Source organism: Agelaius tricolor, unplaced genomic scaffold, assembly GCF_023055355.1.
Source record: "Agelaius tricolor isolate 1412-34295 unplaced genomic scaffold, bAgeTri1.0.p SCAF_16, whole genome shotgun sequence".
NCBI classification, from domain to species: domain Eukaryota; kingdom Metazoa; phylum Chordata; class Aves; order Passeriformes; family Icteridae; genus Agelaius; species Agelaius tricolor.
Window position 1 is genome coordinate 18,062,574 of NW_027269276.1, and position 13,520 is coordinate 18,076,093.

The following is a 13,520-nucleotide window of genomic DNA, read 5'->3' on the forward strand; positions in this document are numbered from 1 at the left end:
GTAGGGATGTGGAAATGAGTTATCCTGTGCTTTGAAAAGTGCTGGAATGCATCCCTGTGCCTCCAAAAGCATCCTGCTATATATACCAGCTTGCTTCAGGCCCCCAAAACATCAAGGTTCCTCGTGGGCTGAGTTGTTAGAGCTGGTGAGAATCACCTGGATGTGGATTTAGCATCTCTTGTTTAGGATCTTCTTTGTGCACATGCTAAAGCTCAACCAAATGTCTCTGGGGGCTCCTGCTGGGTGTTTAAATGGGAGCACCCCTCTGCTTGATGATAAGCAACATCATCCCTGAAATACAAAGATGTGCAACAGGAGGGTCCACACCTGAAAAGACCTGGCACATGCTGACCACACTCCCTCCAGATCACCACCACAAGTAAGGACACTTCAACCCTAAAACCCTTGTGCTTCCAGTCCAAATCCCATCATTATTTTACCAAGGATTAAAGTGAAGGCAAACAAGCAAATGGAGACAGTAGTTTTGCCCATAAAGAGAGGCCAAAATTCAAGTTTGAGGTATTTCCAGGAGATGATCTGTGTTTTCCAAAGCCCTCTTCCAGCCACACCATCAACAGGTCCCTTGAGCTGGAAGTTGCTTCATTCAGGAGCAATTTTCCTAGACAGTGTTGGCTCAAAGAGCAAAGCAAATGGAAAACTCATGCCCTGTGAAGGTGTTCATGAATGGCTTCTCATCAGAGGAAGAATCAGTGTGCAAAACACCCTCCTGGTTAAATGCAGAAGCAGCCAACATTATGGGGAGTTAGGCAGCATAATAAATGGAATTATATATTTTAAAAATGCTGTGATGCAACTGCACTGATAGCCCAAAGGCCACCTTCATGCCCTGAAGTCAAACAAACCAGAAAGACTCAAATGTGACACCAGCTAGGTTTTATAACAATTTATATCAGAATAATTAATTTGGATTGTTACCAAATTCATTGTTGGTAGCAAGCAGGTAATCCAGCAATGTCCTGGCACAGCAGTTTTTTGCAGTCCTCCAGCAAGTCCCAACTTTTGCATCAGAGGGGTTTGTACCTAAGCCAGTACCTAAGCTTTGTACCTAAGCCAGTACAACCCTGCCTGGGGTTCACTCCCTGCATGTTCCTTGCTGAACTACCTTGGAAAAGGCCTCCCAGGTGGTTTTATCAGCCTGCAGATCTGCTCTGAGCCCATGAGCTGATTATTGATGGGCTACTGAAGAGCATCAGCGGCTTCAGGCTGCTGGTGCTCTGTGCCTGCCACAGGACAGAGTGCAAACCAGGTTCTTCCAGCCAAGCTCCAGAGTTAGACACACACTTAAGCAGTTTTTTTTATGTAAAGAAACACTCGAAAATCAGACTGTTAGTCTGGATTAATGCCGGCCAGCTACAGATGAACTTCAATGAGTCATCCCCCAGAGACATCAGGTCCCCTAAAATAGCATCAGCAACTGAATCTGTAGAAAGGCTGGAATATTTGGACTGAAAGCTCTGATCACAATGCTTTACATAAGCTGGCAAACATGCCACCTTCCCCAGGCTGAAATGAGAATTCGCCTCAAGCCAGGGCACTCCCACAGTTCTGTCTCTTGCGCTGGGAAGCACAGTCCTGACATTGCCTGATGGAAGACAGCAACAAACTGCCTTGTTTGGGGTGTTCTTCCTTCCACTGAAATTTTAATTCAGTGAAACTACTTGAGAGATACTGAAATCAACCAAATACAGTCAGAAAATGGTGGTAACAGCTGGTGCTCCAGAAGTTTGCACAGGGAAAAGCAACAAACCCAGCTCGAGATCACAGAGGTTTTATGCAGACTGGCAGCAGGAAACTTGAACACAAGGAATGACAGGGGCCACTTTCCAGAGGTCTGACACAGGCTGGAATACAGGTGTTCTCTTTTCCTGCTGTGTGATGAGGACAGAGATAGAGAAGGGCCACAAAATCCTGGAAGAATAGTGAGGAAGCAGCCTGGCATGTGCCATTGTGTTGAATTTGGGTCCTGCCACCTCTGTAGGGAAAACAAGGCATGATTGTCAGGAGCCTGAGGGAACCAACAAGCTTTAATTGACCCTTTAATTGGTCCCTCTCCTGAGACCTCCACCCATGAACTCCATAAGTTCCATTCTTTCTGAGATCCAGGCAACCATTTCCTCCTGATCTCTGCTATGAGTGTACCTGCTCCTAGGTATTCCTAAATTGATGTTGGACTTCACTTGGTGCCTTTAATTCTCTGTTGGTCAAGCCCTGTGCTCTGTTAGCCTGGCTGTGGAGGTACACCCACCTGGTAAGGCTGTGCCTGTCCTTGGCTCCTGGCTCACCTTCCCATTAGATGGACTTTGCTGTTTTACACAGCTGGAAAAGAAAGATGCAGTGCTGTGTAGGTGTTGAGCTCATGGCAACACCATTTGGCTCTCTTGGACCCCCTTCCTGATGGAGCCCAGCTTCTCTATCTCTAGGTGACCCTTAGTCCCCTCCCTATGGATGGGGAGCTCCCCATGAGCTCCCTATAAATTTTCACTAACCTCATTAAATACCCACAATCCCATTTAGACCCAAACCTGTGATCTCCTCCTGGTGCCTCATTTCCCCACAAGTTTTTCACCTCCACGTCACCCCCAAGAACTTCACTGGAACCTCACAGCCTTCTTCAACACTGGAGAGCACCTCCCTCCATCTCTCCCCAGCCCCACTGAAACCCTTCCATGTCTTCCCAGCTATTTTTCTTTCCCCATCAGTCTCCAGCTTTGTGCTGGTGCTATTCTAACCTTTGACAACAAGTTTCTTGTGTTTTTTTTTCTACAAAAAGCTTTTTTCCTGTTGATCCTGTTCTCTCTACACTGCTCCCATGAGGGGACAATACCTTACATTCCCCACCAGACCTTTCCATAGCTATGTCCTGCTCACACAGAATGGTTTTTCCTCTTGTGTGATGGGGCCATCTCCCTTGTCACACTTTCTCCTGTGCCATTTGTTTAATTTCCTCCTTGCTCCCATGCCTCTGGCTTGTCTCCCAGCACGCCTGATACCTTGGAGTTTTCTGGGACAACAGGTTTTTAATAATTTGATGGAGTGAGTTCCCTTGTAGGTTTGTGCTGGCAATTAGATGGGTAAGACCTGGGCTTAAGGCCCTTATTTGAGTTGGGGATTGCTAAGGAAAGCAGAGCTGGAGGGAGGAAGCAAATTAAATAGAGTTCATCTGAGGTTAAGGCTTTCCTTGGAAAAGCCAAGCACTGCATGGAAAGCATCCCTGCACCACTTCATTGTGAGGATCCACCATGGAATAAAGCCCCTTTTATTTGTACAACCCAATCAATATTTCACTGGCCACATATAAAATATCCTTGGAAACCAGTGCAAAGGATGATTTATATATTGCTCATAAAAATACACAGCACCAACAGAAGATGCTTTAACCCAAGGTGGATCCAAAGCATGGGCAAGGGGTGCTGGTTTTAAACTGAGAGAGGTCTAGTTAGGTTAGATACAAGGAAGAATTTATTTACAATGAGGGTGGTTGGGCCCTGGTGTAGGTTGCCCAGAAAAGCTGTAGGTGCCCCATCCCTGGAAGTGTCCAAAGCCAGGTTGGACACAGGGCCTGGAGCAAGGTGGGATAGAGGAAGATGTCCCTGCTCATGGCTGGAGCTGGAATTAAATGATCTTTACGATCACTTTCAGCCCAAAACACTACATGATTCCACGAAAGCAGCAGAGGTGAAATACGTGATTTAAACCATCAATCTCCTCAAACCCGGTGCAGGTTGCTGAAGCTCCCTGGCGGCAGTAATCATGGCTGGGGTGGGGGGGCCTGTAAAGCCTGAAGGCTGGCACAGAAATGATTTTCGGTGGGGAGCTGCAGGGGCTTCCGTACCTTATTACAAGAGAAGGAGGGAAGGATGGACTGCCGGGGGAGGCTGTGGGCCAGCGGGGGGAACGCCGTGAGGGCGGGCCCGAGCTGCCATTTCGCGGCCGCCCGGCCCCCCGCTGTCGGGCGGTGCCGCCTCCCTCAGGCTCGGGCGCGACATGGCGGCGGCGCGGGCGCTGCAGCTGTCGCTGCTCCGGCTGCTGCTGCTCCCGCCCCTGCTGCTGCCGGGCCCGGCGGGGGCTGTGTGGCCGCAGCCCCAGGCCCAGAGCTTCCCGCCCGGCGGCGGCCGCTGCCCGGTGCTCGCCCGCGGGTTCCGCTTCGCCGTGGCGGACGGCTCGGCCGTGGGGCCGGGCTGCGCCGTGCTGGACGCCGCCTTCCAGCGGTACTGGCCGCTGCTCTTCGGCCGTCCCACCGGTGAGGGCCGCGGCGGGCGCTGACCCTTCTTCTCCGTGGCTTTGAGCTTAAACAGCCCCCCACACCCTCGCTAATTTTGGGGTCAGACCGCGGGGTTTGGTGGCCGTCTGCCTCCCCTCAGTTCTGCGGCGGCAGGTGGGGTGGGAGTTGTGGCTTGGATGGAGTCTGGTGGCAAGGGCAGCGTTGGGATTTGGAGAGCAATGCCTGTGGCACGTGTGGAAGGAGTCTAATCGAGTTTGGCACAGCACTAGTTGTCCTTCTGCCAAGATTTCGGCTCTCGCTATCAAGAGTTTTCTCTATTTCATTTTTTGCTTCCTCCAGGTAGTGTTAATCTCTCCATTGCTTCATTTCACTTCCTTCTCTTGTGGCTGCAGGGAGAGCTGCTCCCACTCTTGCAGCCATTCCTGCTTCAGGGTTACTGCTCAGTCTTGGCTGTTAGCAGCTCTCGGTGGCCTGTGTGAGGTCTCACCTGGAGGAAAGACTTCCTGCTTTGTGTGTGTTCTTCCAAGTACATACTTGTGCCACGGGACACCTCTGCCAAAGTGGAGCTGCTAAAAGTCCTGAGGCAGCGTGGCTTTTCTGCCAGGGAGGGATTAGCTCCTGGATTCATCCTGAAATTGTAGGGTAAGATGAGGAAAGGCAAAAGCTTTGAGAGTCTGGATTTGCTGTGGGACAGGCTCTAAAGGTTTCTTGAACCCAGACTTCTTCATGACAGCACCCATTGCTTGCCTGGGATGAGCTGCAGGAAATCTCTTGGCTGTGGAGCCGACGTGCAGGGACGCTCAGTAGCTGCGTGGGTCTGCTGCAGCCTGAAGTGCTATATGCAGGGAGTATGAAGCACTTCATTCATCAAAAAGAGCTAGTAACTCTGCTCCCGAGTGTTTTAAATGTCAGTGTGAACTCTGTCGCTGCTGATCAAAGCAGAGAAGGGTGGCAGTGTTGGAAGCTGCTTGGCTTTGTCTTGAGTACATCATACTTTGAAAAAAGCAGGTTTGAAACAGAGAACCCTTTGGCTTATTTTACTTCTTCAACTCTTGTGAGTAGAAGTAGAAATAAATTTTGATTTGAGAGCCAAAAAGGCTCCTCTTGGTTCTCTTTTGCTGCTAGGAACTAAAAACAGCTGATCTAATTATTCACGCTCTCCTGTTCCACTCAGAGGGGAAATGTGACCATCAAATCACTTGGAGCAACACTGCGATCACAAGATCCAGCTCACACTCATCACTTTCCATATGCCCTGCTTTCTGATGTTCAAGCTACACAAATTATTTTAAGGCCTTTTTTCCCCTCTTTTCCTTCGGTTTTTTTTTGGTCTTTTTTTTCCGCATGGGTGGTTAGTAAGAACAGGCAGTGGAAACCTTGGATGAAAGGAAATCATTTGTATTAATAGAGGAAATAAATGGCAGAAACCATTTTCTGGCTGCGCTGCCTTGCAGGTGTGGTTGGTGGTGGTGCCTGGCTGCACCTTGGCCTAGGGGGCTGTGTTTGGGTTGGGAAGTTCCTCACCCAGCAGGTTCAAACATGGTGTGTGATGGTGGGACCGATTCTGTCGAGGCTCCTCAGCAGAATGAGTGCTCCCAGGCCTGAGAGCGGCTGTTCCCGGTGAACTGCCGCCTTCCCGAGCGGAGGGAGCAGGTCTTGCTGTGCTGCTTGCACATCTGTGAGGTTGCCTTGGCTACCAGCTTGTCTGCAACCGAGAGGAAAGCTCAAAACAGGGCTGGCTTCAAGCTGTTTTCCTTCTCTCTGCAGAGGTTTCGTCATCCCTTCATGGAGAAATCGGGATTTCTGTGAGCTCCTGTGAGCTGTGGAGCAGGGGCTCTCTGCATTTTTCTGAAATGCTGGCAGTGCCACAGTCTCTCTGGAAACTTCTTGATGCTCTTGGCTTATTCAAAGCCAAGTTCTTTATTTTTAGTGACCACATTGAGCATTGGCTGTTCCTGGGAATGCTGTGGGGTGTAGGTATGGACCTTGTCTGGGATGAGCAGGGTCCCACCCTGCTACCCCATGCTCCTTCTGGCAACTGACTGCTTTAAGTCCATTGCACCCCAACGAAGGCTGAGCATCCCTTTGGAATGGGGGAGTGACTCAAGTGGGAATTCAGGCTTGTGCATCCTTGGAAGTGCTCTTCAGTTAGGGAAGTGTGCCCAGACCTCCTACTTGAGGTCCCAATGTGACTGGGTTCATTTCTCTGGCTGCTACCCCTGGATCCTGCTCTGCAGAAGGTGAAGTCAATTGGGAGCTTTTCTGAGCTGGCTGAGACCTTTTGATTGCCTCTAACTCAGCCCAGTTTAACAGATTCATTCTCCGCCCTTTTTTAAAGATTTTCTTTGCCCTTTTCCAATAAGTTTGGGTAGAGCATAGCTCTTAGGCTTGTAGTTTTTTGCAGTGCTGGGAAATCTTGGAAACAAGAAGCTCTTCACCCTCATAGAGAAGCTTTCACTAGCCATGGCTGTAGTGTAAGAGCCAGGGCTGGTGTCCAGGAAGCCTCAGGGGCTGCTGCTAGTCCATATTCTGATGTTTCTCCTCTCTTGTGTGCTCCTTTATGCTTCCTTGTGGGCTTCCTCACAGGTTGGGATCAGCTCATGTTCTCCTGTTTGGCTGTGTTGAAATTAACCCCTGCTGAACACCGTGGTGTCTGTTTTGGGGTGCAGAAAGGGGTGCCTGTTTCTGCCTCCATCCCTAGCTGGGCTGGGAGGATGGTGGTGGGCTTGGAAGCAGGGAAAAGAGCTGGGATGGGGTTGATGTGCATGGTCTGTGTCTTTTGCAGAGAATGAGCCATCCTGGGAAACACCCTGCACCAAGCTTCTCGTCTATGTTTCCACTCCAGGCTGCGATGGGTTTCCCAGCCTGGACTCCAATGAAAGCTGTAAGTGACAGGGTTGGGAGTGAGAGGGAACGTGGCTGTTTCTGTGCCTGTCACTGGGAAGTAGCACTGTGCAGTTACCCTTGGATTTGGGGAGGGCACCAATTCCCTGCTGGGGAAGGGCAGGAAGGACCTGAGAGTGCTGATAAAACACTGGAGAGAGGATTAAAACAGGAAGAAAGAGCCAAAATTCAGTTCTCAGGGGTCTGGGGTGCAGTTCTGTACCTGAGCCCTGCCCAGTGCTGTTGTGGCAGTGTGGGCCATCCCTCTGATGCTGTTTTTCAGATAAGCTGTCTGTCTCCAAAGGCTCCATGCTGCTCTCAGCAGAGACCATCTGGGGAGCTCTCCGAGGTGAGCTGTGCTTCCCACAGGGCATTCCCACTCTCCCTGCCTCGGGCCTGTGGGGATGTCTCCAGTGCCTCTCTCTTTCCATAGACTTTGTTAATTGAGCTCTGCTCCTTTGGGGGTGTCTGTGCTGAGAAAGGGGCTGTGTGTTTTCCTGCAGGCTTGGAAACATTCAGCCAGCTTGTTGGGCGAGATGAGAATGGCACGGTGAGTCCTAGCCTCATCCCCTGGGGGCAGGCAGCTCCCCATAGTGCCCCAGCCTCCATGGGGACAGGCTGAGAGTTGCTGGGATGCTTGGGATGAGTGGGCACAGCCTTGCCAAGGGCCAGGTGGAAATTCATGGATCCAGCCAGATCCCTGCCTTCTGAGTGCGTAAAGAAGTGCTGCAGCTCTTTCTGGACACTTTGCACTCTGGGCAGTGAGGGCACCTCTGTCCTGCCAACCCTGGGGACAGTGGTGACCCTCAATGTCTCTTGCTAATGGCCATTTGTTCAGCATCCTGCTCACATCTTCCTCGTGTCTTCTGTGTGCAGTACTACATCAATGAGACAGAAATCGTGGACTTTCCCCGCTTCCCTCACCGGGGACTGTTGCTGGACACCTCTCGACACTACCTGCCTCTGAAAGCTATCCTGGAAACTCTGGTAGGACACCCATGCTGGGAAATGAGATGGTTTAATTGGATGTCCCTTCCCCTGTGACAACTGAGCTCCCTCGTTTGGGTGATTTCTCAGCTGCCTTTGTTAAAAAGAACACCCTGAGGTATTTTGGATCCCTGCAGTCCAGGTTAGTCTTCAGGGCTGAGTTGTTTCTAAGGCAAGGGAAAACACTGGCAAAGGTGGGTGGTGGTTCTATGCTCATCCCAAGCAGAATAAAACTTCCAGATCTCCACCAGTGGCTCAGTTACAGGGAGAACAAGGATTTTACTAAGCAGAAGTATTCCTGGCCCTGTGCAACTTTTATGTTTAGAGAGAGGTGTCTGAATCCCTCTTGGATCCTGGGGAGCATTTAGGGACTCTGCCTTGTCCTTCTGGAGCTGGAGGACCTTGTTCTCTATCTGTGGCAAGCTGGGTGACCTTTCAGAAGGGATGGGACACATTTCATCTTTGTCCTGTTCCTTCCCAGGATGTCATGGCTTACAACAAGTTCAATGTCTTTCACTGGCACATTGTGGATGACCCATCTTTCCCCTATGAGAGTTCCACATTCCCAGAGCTCAGCAAGCAGGTAATGATCACCATGTAAAGCCCAGCTCAGGTGAGCAGATCCCTGCCTCTGCTCCTGAGCAAGGCACTGAGCTTTCCTGTGTCCCAGGGAGCCTTCAATGCCATGACCCACGTGTACACAGCCAGTGACGTGCGCAGCGTGATCGAGTACGCCCGGCTGCGCGGCATCAGAGTCATCGCCGAGTTCGACACCCCCGGCCACACCCTCTCCTGGGGGCCAGGTGAGGAGCACACCCTGCCTGCTGCTGCTGCTCTGAGGAGACTTGGAGCTGTCCCAGGGGCAGGAATGGGTGCTGCAGTCTGGACCCTAAAAGCTGGGTGTGAGCAGCAGTGTCCCACAGGCTGGCTTTGATGAGGAGCAAACCATTATTTGGGGGATGTGGGACCCAGTGATCCAACTTCAAAAGCAAAATTCGAAGGGAAACATTTCCACATTTCCGTGTTTTCTTGGGTCCAAGCTGGGTGACTTTTTTGTGGGAGCATCTTCTCTGTCAAAACTAACACTATGGCTTATTGCAAGGATCTTGTGTAACTGAGGGTACAGCTGGCCAAGCTTCCTTGCTCTGCTCAGCTGTGTCCTGACACGCTGCTATCTATTCCAGGGACTGTGTCTCCTATGTCTAGAAGTGCAAGAAGCTCCAGGAAAACATTCCATTGTTTTTTTCTCTCCTTTCCCTGCCTCCAAATGCCAGGGCCCATGTTAAAATTCTCTGTGTGTGTGGTCACAGCTGGAACTGTGGCTGTCCCTCCTTCCCTGTCCCCTGACAGGCCCTAGATTGTGCTGAGGGGAATTGTAGAGGGAATTGCCGCTTCCTCACCATCCTGCATTTGTTATCATCAGGTGCTCCAGGTCTCCTGACTCCCTGCTATATGGGCAAGGCTCCTTCTGGAGTCTATGGGCCCATCAACCCCATTGTTAACAGCACCTACCAGTTTGTGACCAGGTTGTTCCAAGAGGTCAGCACTGTGTTCCCAGACTTCTTTCTCCACCTTGGTGGTGATGAGGTAGATTTCACGTGCTGGTGAGTTTGAGATCAGTGTGGATGGGGGCTGGGGGTAAGTATTTGGGATTGGAGTCCCAGCCCGTGGCTTCTTGATGATGAGCTTTGGTGTCCTGCTCTCCCAGGCCAGGGGTAGTGGTGGTGCTTGGGATTTTTGGGATTTCTGTGCTCATGGTGATGCTGAATGTAGGGAGCTGCTGGTGCTGGTGCTGGTCCAGCCACAGCTCTGGAATACCTGGGCAAGCCTTGGACTGTTGTGGGAGGGACTTGACCATGCCTTGACCTTACTGCAGAGCTCAGGTTGCAATGGTTTTATTTCTTCTCTTTGGTGCACAGGAAATCCAATCCAGAAATCCGTGCTTTCATGGTTGAGATGGGCCTTGGTCAAGATTACAAAAAATTAGAGTCTTTCTACATCCAGAGGTAAGGACAGGGCATCCAGGGCCTGCTGCTGCACTGTGTGACCAGCTCAAATGTCTTCTGTCCTGGGGACACCAGATGTCCTTTCCAGGAGCTTCCCTGTTGGTCATGTTTCCCTGAGCCCAAAAGGGAACATTTGAGTGGGAGATTGACCACAAAAAAGCCCCTCCTGGGGCTGAGGAGAAAGAAGCCCCATAAGGGGCTGTGCTCCTTCTCTCCTCCTTCAGAAGCACCTCCACATCCTGCTGAGGGTGTTGGGAATATCTGTGCTGCTCCTTAGCCTGTATGTAACCACCAAAGAGGGAATCAGTGAGATCACCCAAACCTTGGTACTTTTCCCACTCTAGGCTTTTGGACATCGTCTCTTCCCTTGGCAAAGGTTATATTGTGTGGCAGGAGGTGTTTGACAATGACGTGAAGGTGAGAGCTGCCTGTGCTGGGTGAACAGTGCCAGCATCCCCCCTGACACACTGGTGTGCTCTGGGAGGCTGTACTGGGGTGAGCAGTGCCAGCATCCCCCCTGACACACTGGTGTGCTCTGAGAGGCTGTACTGGGGTGAACAGTGCCAGCACCCTCCCTGACACACTGGTGTGCTCTGGGGCTGGTGGGTGTTACTCTGTAATGGGACTGTGGTTGATCTCAAGATGGTGCTGCCAGTGAGCTGTCTTCATCATGGCTTTGTCACACTGCTGCCAATGCTCTGCTTGCTCTAGGATGCAGGTTTTAACCCTGCCCAGGACACTCTGCAAATGGCCTTATCCCTCCTGTTGTTCCTGCAAACCAGATGGGAAGTGGCTCAAAAATCAAGCCCAAGTCTGCTTCAGCTTCCTTTTGGGGGTGTGGAGGGGACACTGCACTCTGCTCAGGGGAGCAGGTGATGCTTCTGTCACTGCACTGATCCCTGCCCTGTGTTCACCTGTGCTCCTCAGCTGAGGCCTGACACCATCATCCACGTGTGGAAGGAGAACAACCTGCAGTACCTGAACGAGATGGCCAATGTCACCAGGTCTGGCTACAGGGCTCTGCTCTCTGCACCCTGGTACCTCAACCGCATCTCCTACGGGCAGGACTGGATAGAAGCCTATAAGGTGGAGCCCTTGATGTTTGAAGGTGTGTTCCTTGTGTCCCCTTTCTGCATGGCAGCTGCCTTGGCACTCAGATGTAATGCCAGGAGTGGCTGTTTTGCTGTCCCCTCCACAGGCAGCCCTGAGCAGAAGGCCCTGGTGATCGGTGGTGAGGCCTGCATGTGGGGTGAATATGTGGATGTCACCAACCTGACCCCCAGGCTCTGGTAAGGGAGGCCACGGGGAGGTCACTTGGGTTGTGTGAGGCTGGGCTTGCATCCCTTTTCTTTGCCACCGACTGTCATGTGCTGAACTCATGGGTTTGATCTGCACATGGTGCCTGTCCCTGTCCTCCCTGTGCTGGTAACAGCTTCACTGAGGCTGAAATGGGAGTTTGCAAGGCTGTAACAACCTGCTGCTGCAACCAGGTTGTGTTTAACAGCCTTCTCTGCTGTCACCCTGGTCTGCTCCTGATGGGCACGTGTCCGGGAACAGATCTTGGGATACTCTGAAGCCTTTGTGTGTGGAAGGACACTGATTAGGAAAGTGCTTGGGAGTTCAGGGCTTCGTGTAAGAATCTTCTGAGCTCCCCCTTGTCCTGACTGCCTGTCTCTTGTCTTCAAGGCCAAGAGCTGGGGCTGTAGCTGAAAGACTCTGGAGCAATGAGACTGTTGGGAACGTGCAGGACGCATACGCCCGGCTGGCAGAGTTCCGCTGCACGCTGCTGGGGTAACCATCCTGGGGCACCTGCCCTTGCCCTGCTGCTCTGGGCTCAACCCTGGGAGGGCAGGAGGGAGAAGGGTGCAAAATGACCCTTGTTCCTCTGGAAAGCCCTGGTTTTTGTGCTGCCTGTGCGTGGGCAGAGCCTGCTTTGTGCAGCGCTGGAAGAGCGCTCCTGCTGCTGGCGTAGGCTGGTGGCTCTGGCGAGGAGAGGGCTTTGTGCTGAGGAAGGAGGGGACTTGTCAGCTCTTGCCACTCCTCCTGCAGCACCAGCTTCCCCAGGAAACCTGTCCTCACCCCGTGCTCCCACACATGAGCAAAAAACTGAGTTTATAAGCACAGGATGAAAACCCCTCCCTCCTTGTCACACCTGAAGCGGGGCACCCACAGCCACCCTGTGCCACTGGAAGCCCTCAGACCTGGTGGTGTCTCTGCCTGTGCCTCTCCCTGATGCCATCCTTCTGTTCTCTTCCCAGGCGTGGTGTCCAGGCACAGCCTCTCTACGTTGGATACTGTGAGCATGAATTTGGTGGGGTTTGAAGGGAGAGCCCCACTGCCCTGTCTCTGTGCATGCAGGAGGAATGTTCCCCCCTCAGAAGGGCAGAGGGACCCCTTGCCACCCCACCTTCTGCTCTGGCTTCATTCCAATGAACATTTCTTTTGCCTCGGCATGCACTTTTTACCTCTTTTTCTATTTTTATTTCTTTAAATCTATAAATAAATGACCCCAAAGAGGAAAAAGCTGCCTATTCCTGCTCATCTGGGGCTTGGGACGCTGTGCAAGGGTTAGCAGGAGATGGGTAGGGCTTGCTCCAGAGATGCTGGTGGAGAAGCATCATCCTGGCAGCTCTGGAGTTTGCAGGGTGCCTGCTCAGCTGGATGAACTGTGCTTAGCCTCTGCTGCTGTCCCAGGGTTTGCTTCTGCAGTCACATTGTGCTCTGGGGTCCTGTCCTTGTCCCTTATCTCTCCTCTGATGGCCAGGCCTGCGAGCCACCACCTCTGCTGCCCTAAACCCTGGTTGCTGCCACCTCCTCTGACTTTTCCTCAGCAGATGACACCCTGGAGCCTCTCTGAGGAGCCCTTGCAAATCTGCTGAGTGGTGCATGGATACTACAAAATCTCTGCTCAGCTCTTCAGGCTGTCACCTCTGCCTGGGATTTGGCCAGCTCACCATCCTCCTCCTGCTGTGTTATTCTCAGGGTGGGGAGCCCAGCTCCAGGTCTCCTCCATCCAGAGGGGTTGGTTTCAATGATGTTTTCCTTGGAGAAGAAACCAGTGGTGCTGCTGTCCCACAGAACTGGGACAGGTGTGATTGTTGTCCTTCCATGGCTGGGATTGCCGTGCTGGAAACGGCATTCAGCTGAAAGCAGGGAATCTGTCAGGGAGAAATCCCTGCTGGCTGGGACTGTTGTGTGTGTGTCTTGGTCTTAAGTGAGTGAGATGCACTGTTATGGCTGGAAACCTTTCATGACTGAACTTGAAATTAAAAATAGTGAATTAACAGTTATTACTGCCTCCTATTTTTACAAGTCAGATTTTTTTCCTTTTTTTTTTTTTCTCCCCAGTGTGCTCTAACATGGTACCTTGGCTGGGTGCTTTTATCACTGCAGGGAGCTGC

The 13,520-nt window shown here is 51.7% G+C and overlaps 1 protein-coding gene across 1 annotated transcript; it reads left to right on the forward strand.

Moving 5' to 3' along the window:
• Window positions 1-3,964: 3,964 nt before the first annotated feature.
• Window positions 3,965-13,409, forward strand: HEXA (hexosaminidase subunit alpha). Its single transcript, XM_071441919.1, has 14 exons — window positions 3,965-4,261; window positions 7,029-7,127; window positions 7,410-7,475; window positions 7,630-7,676; window positions 8,003-8,113; window positions 8,595-8,696; window positions 8,784-8,916; window positions 9,537-9,717; window positions 10,033-10,119; window positions 10,464-10,536; window positions 11,047-11,227; window positions 11,318-11,408; window positions 11,806-11,910; window positions 12,378-13,409. The coding sequence occupies exons 1-14, from the start codon at window positions 4,006-4,008 to the stop codon at window positions 12,439-12,441; spliced, it is 1,596 nt and encodes a 531-aa protein (XP_071298020.1). The 5' UTR covers window positions 3,965-4,005; the 3' UTR covers window positions 12,442-13,409.
• Window positions 13,410-13,520: the final 111 nt, after the last annotated feature.

Bases quoted from the DNA above. Each gene is read 5' to 3' on its own strand.
- HEXA (XM_071441919.1), top strand. From the start codon at position 4,006: ATGGCGGCGGCGCGGGCGCTGCAGCTGTCGCTGCTCCGGCTGCTGCTG. The intron at 10,120-10,463 runs GTAAGGACAGGG...TTCCCACTCTAG, and splicing joins GAGTCTTTCTACATCCAGAG to GCTTTTGGACATCGTCTCTT. The intron at 11,228-11,317 runs GTGTGTTCCTTG...TCCCCTCCACAG, and splicing joins GGAGCCCTTGATGTTTGAAG to GCAGCCCTGAGCAGAAGGCC.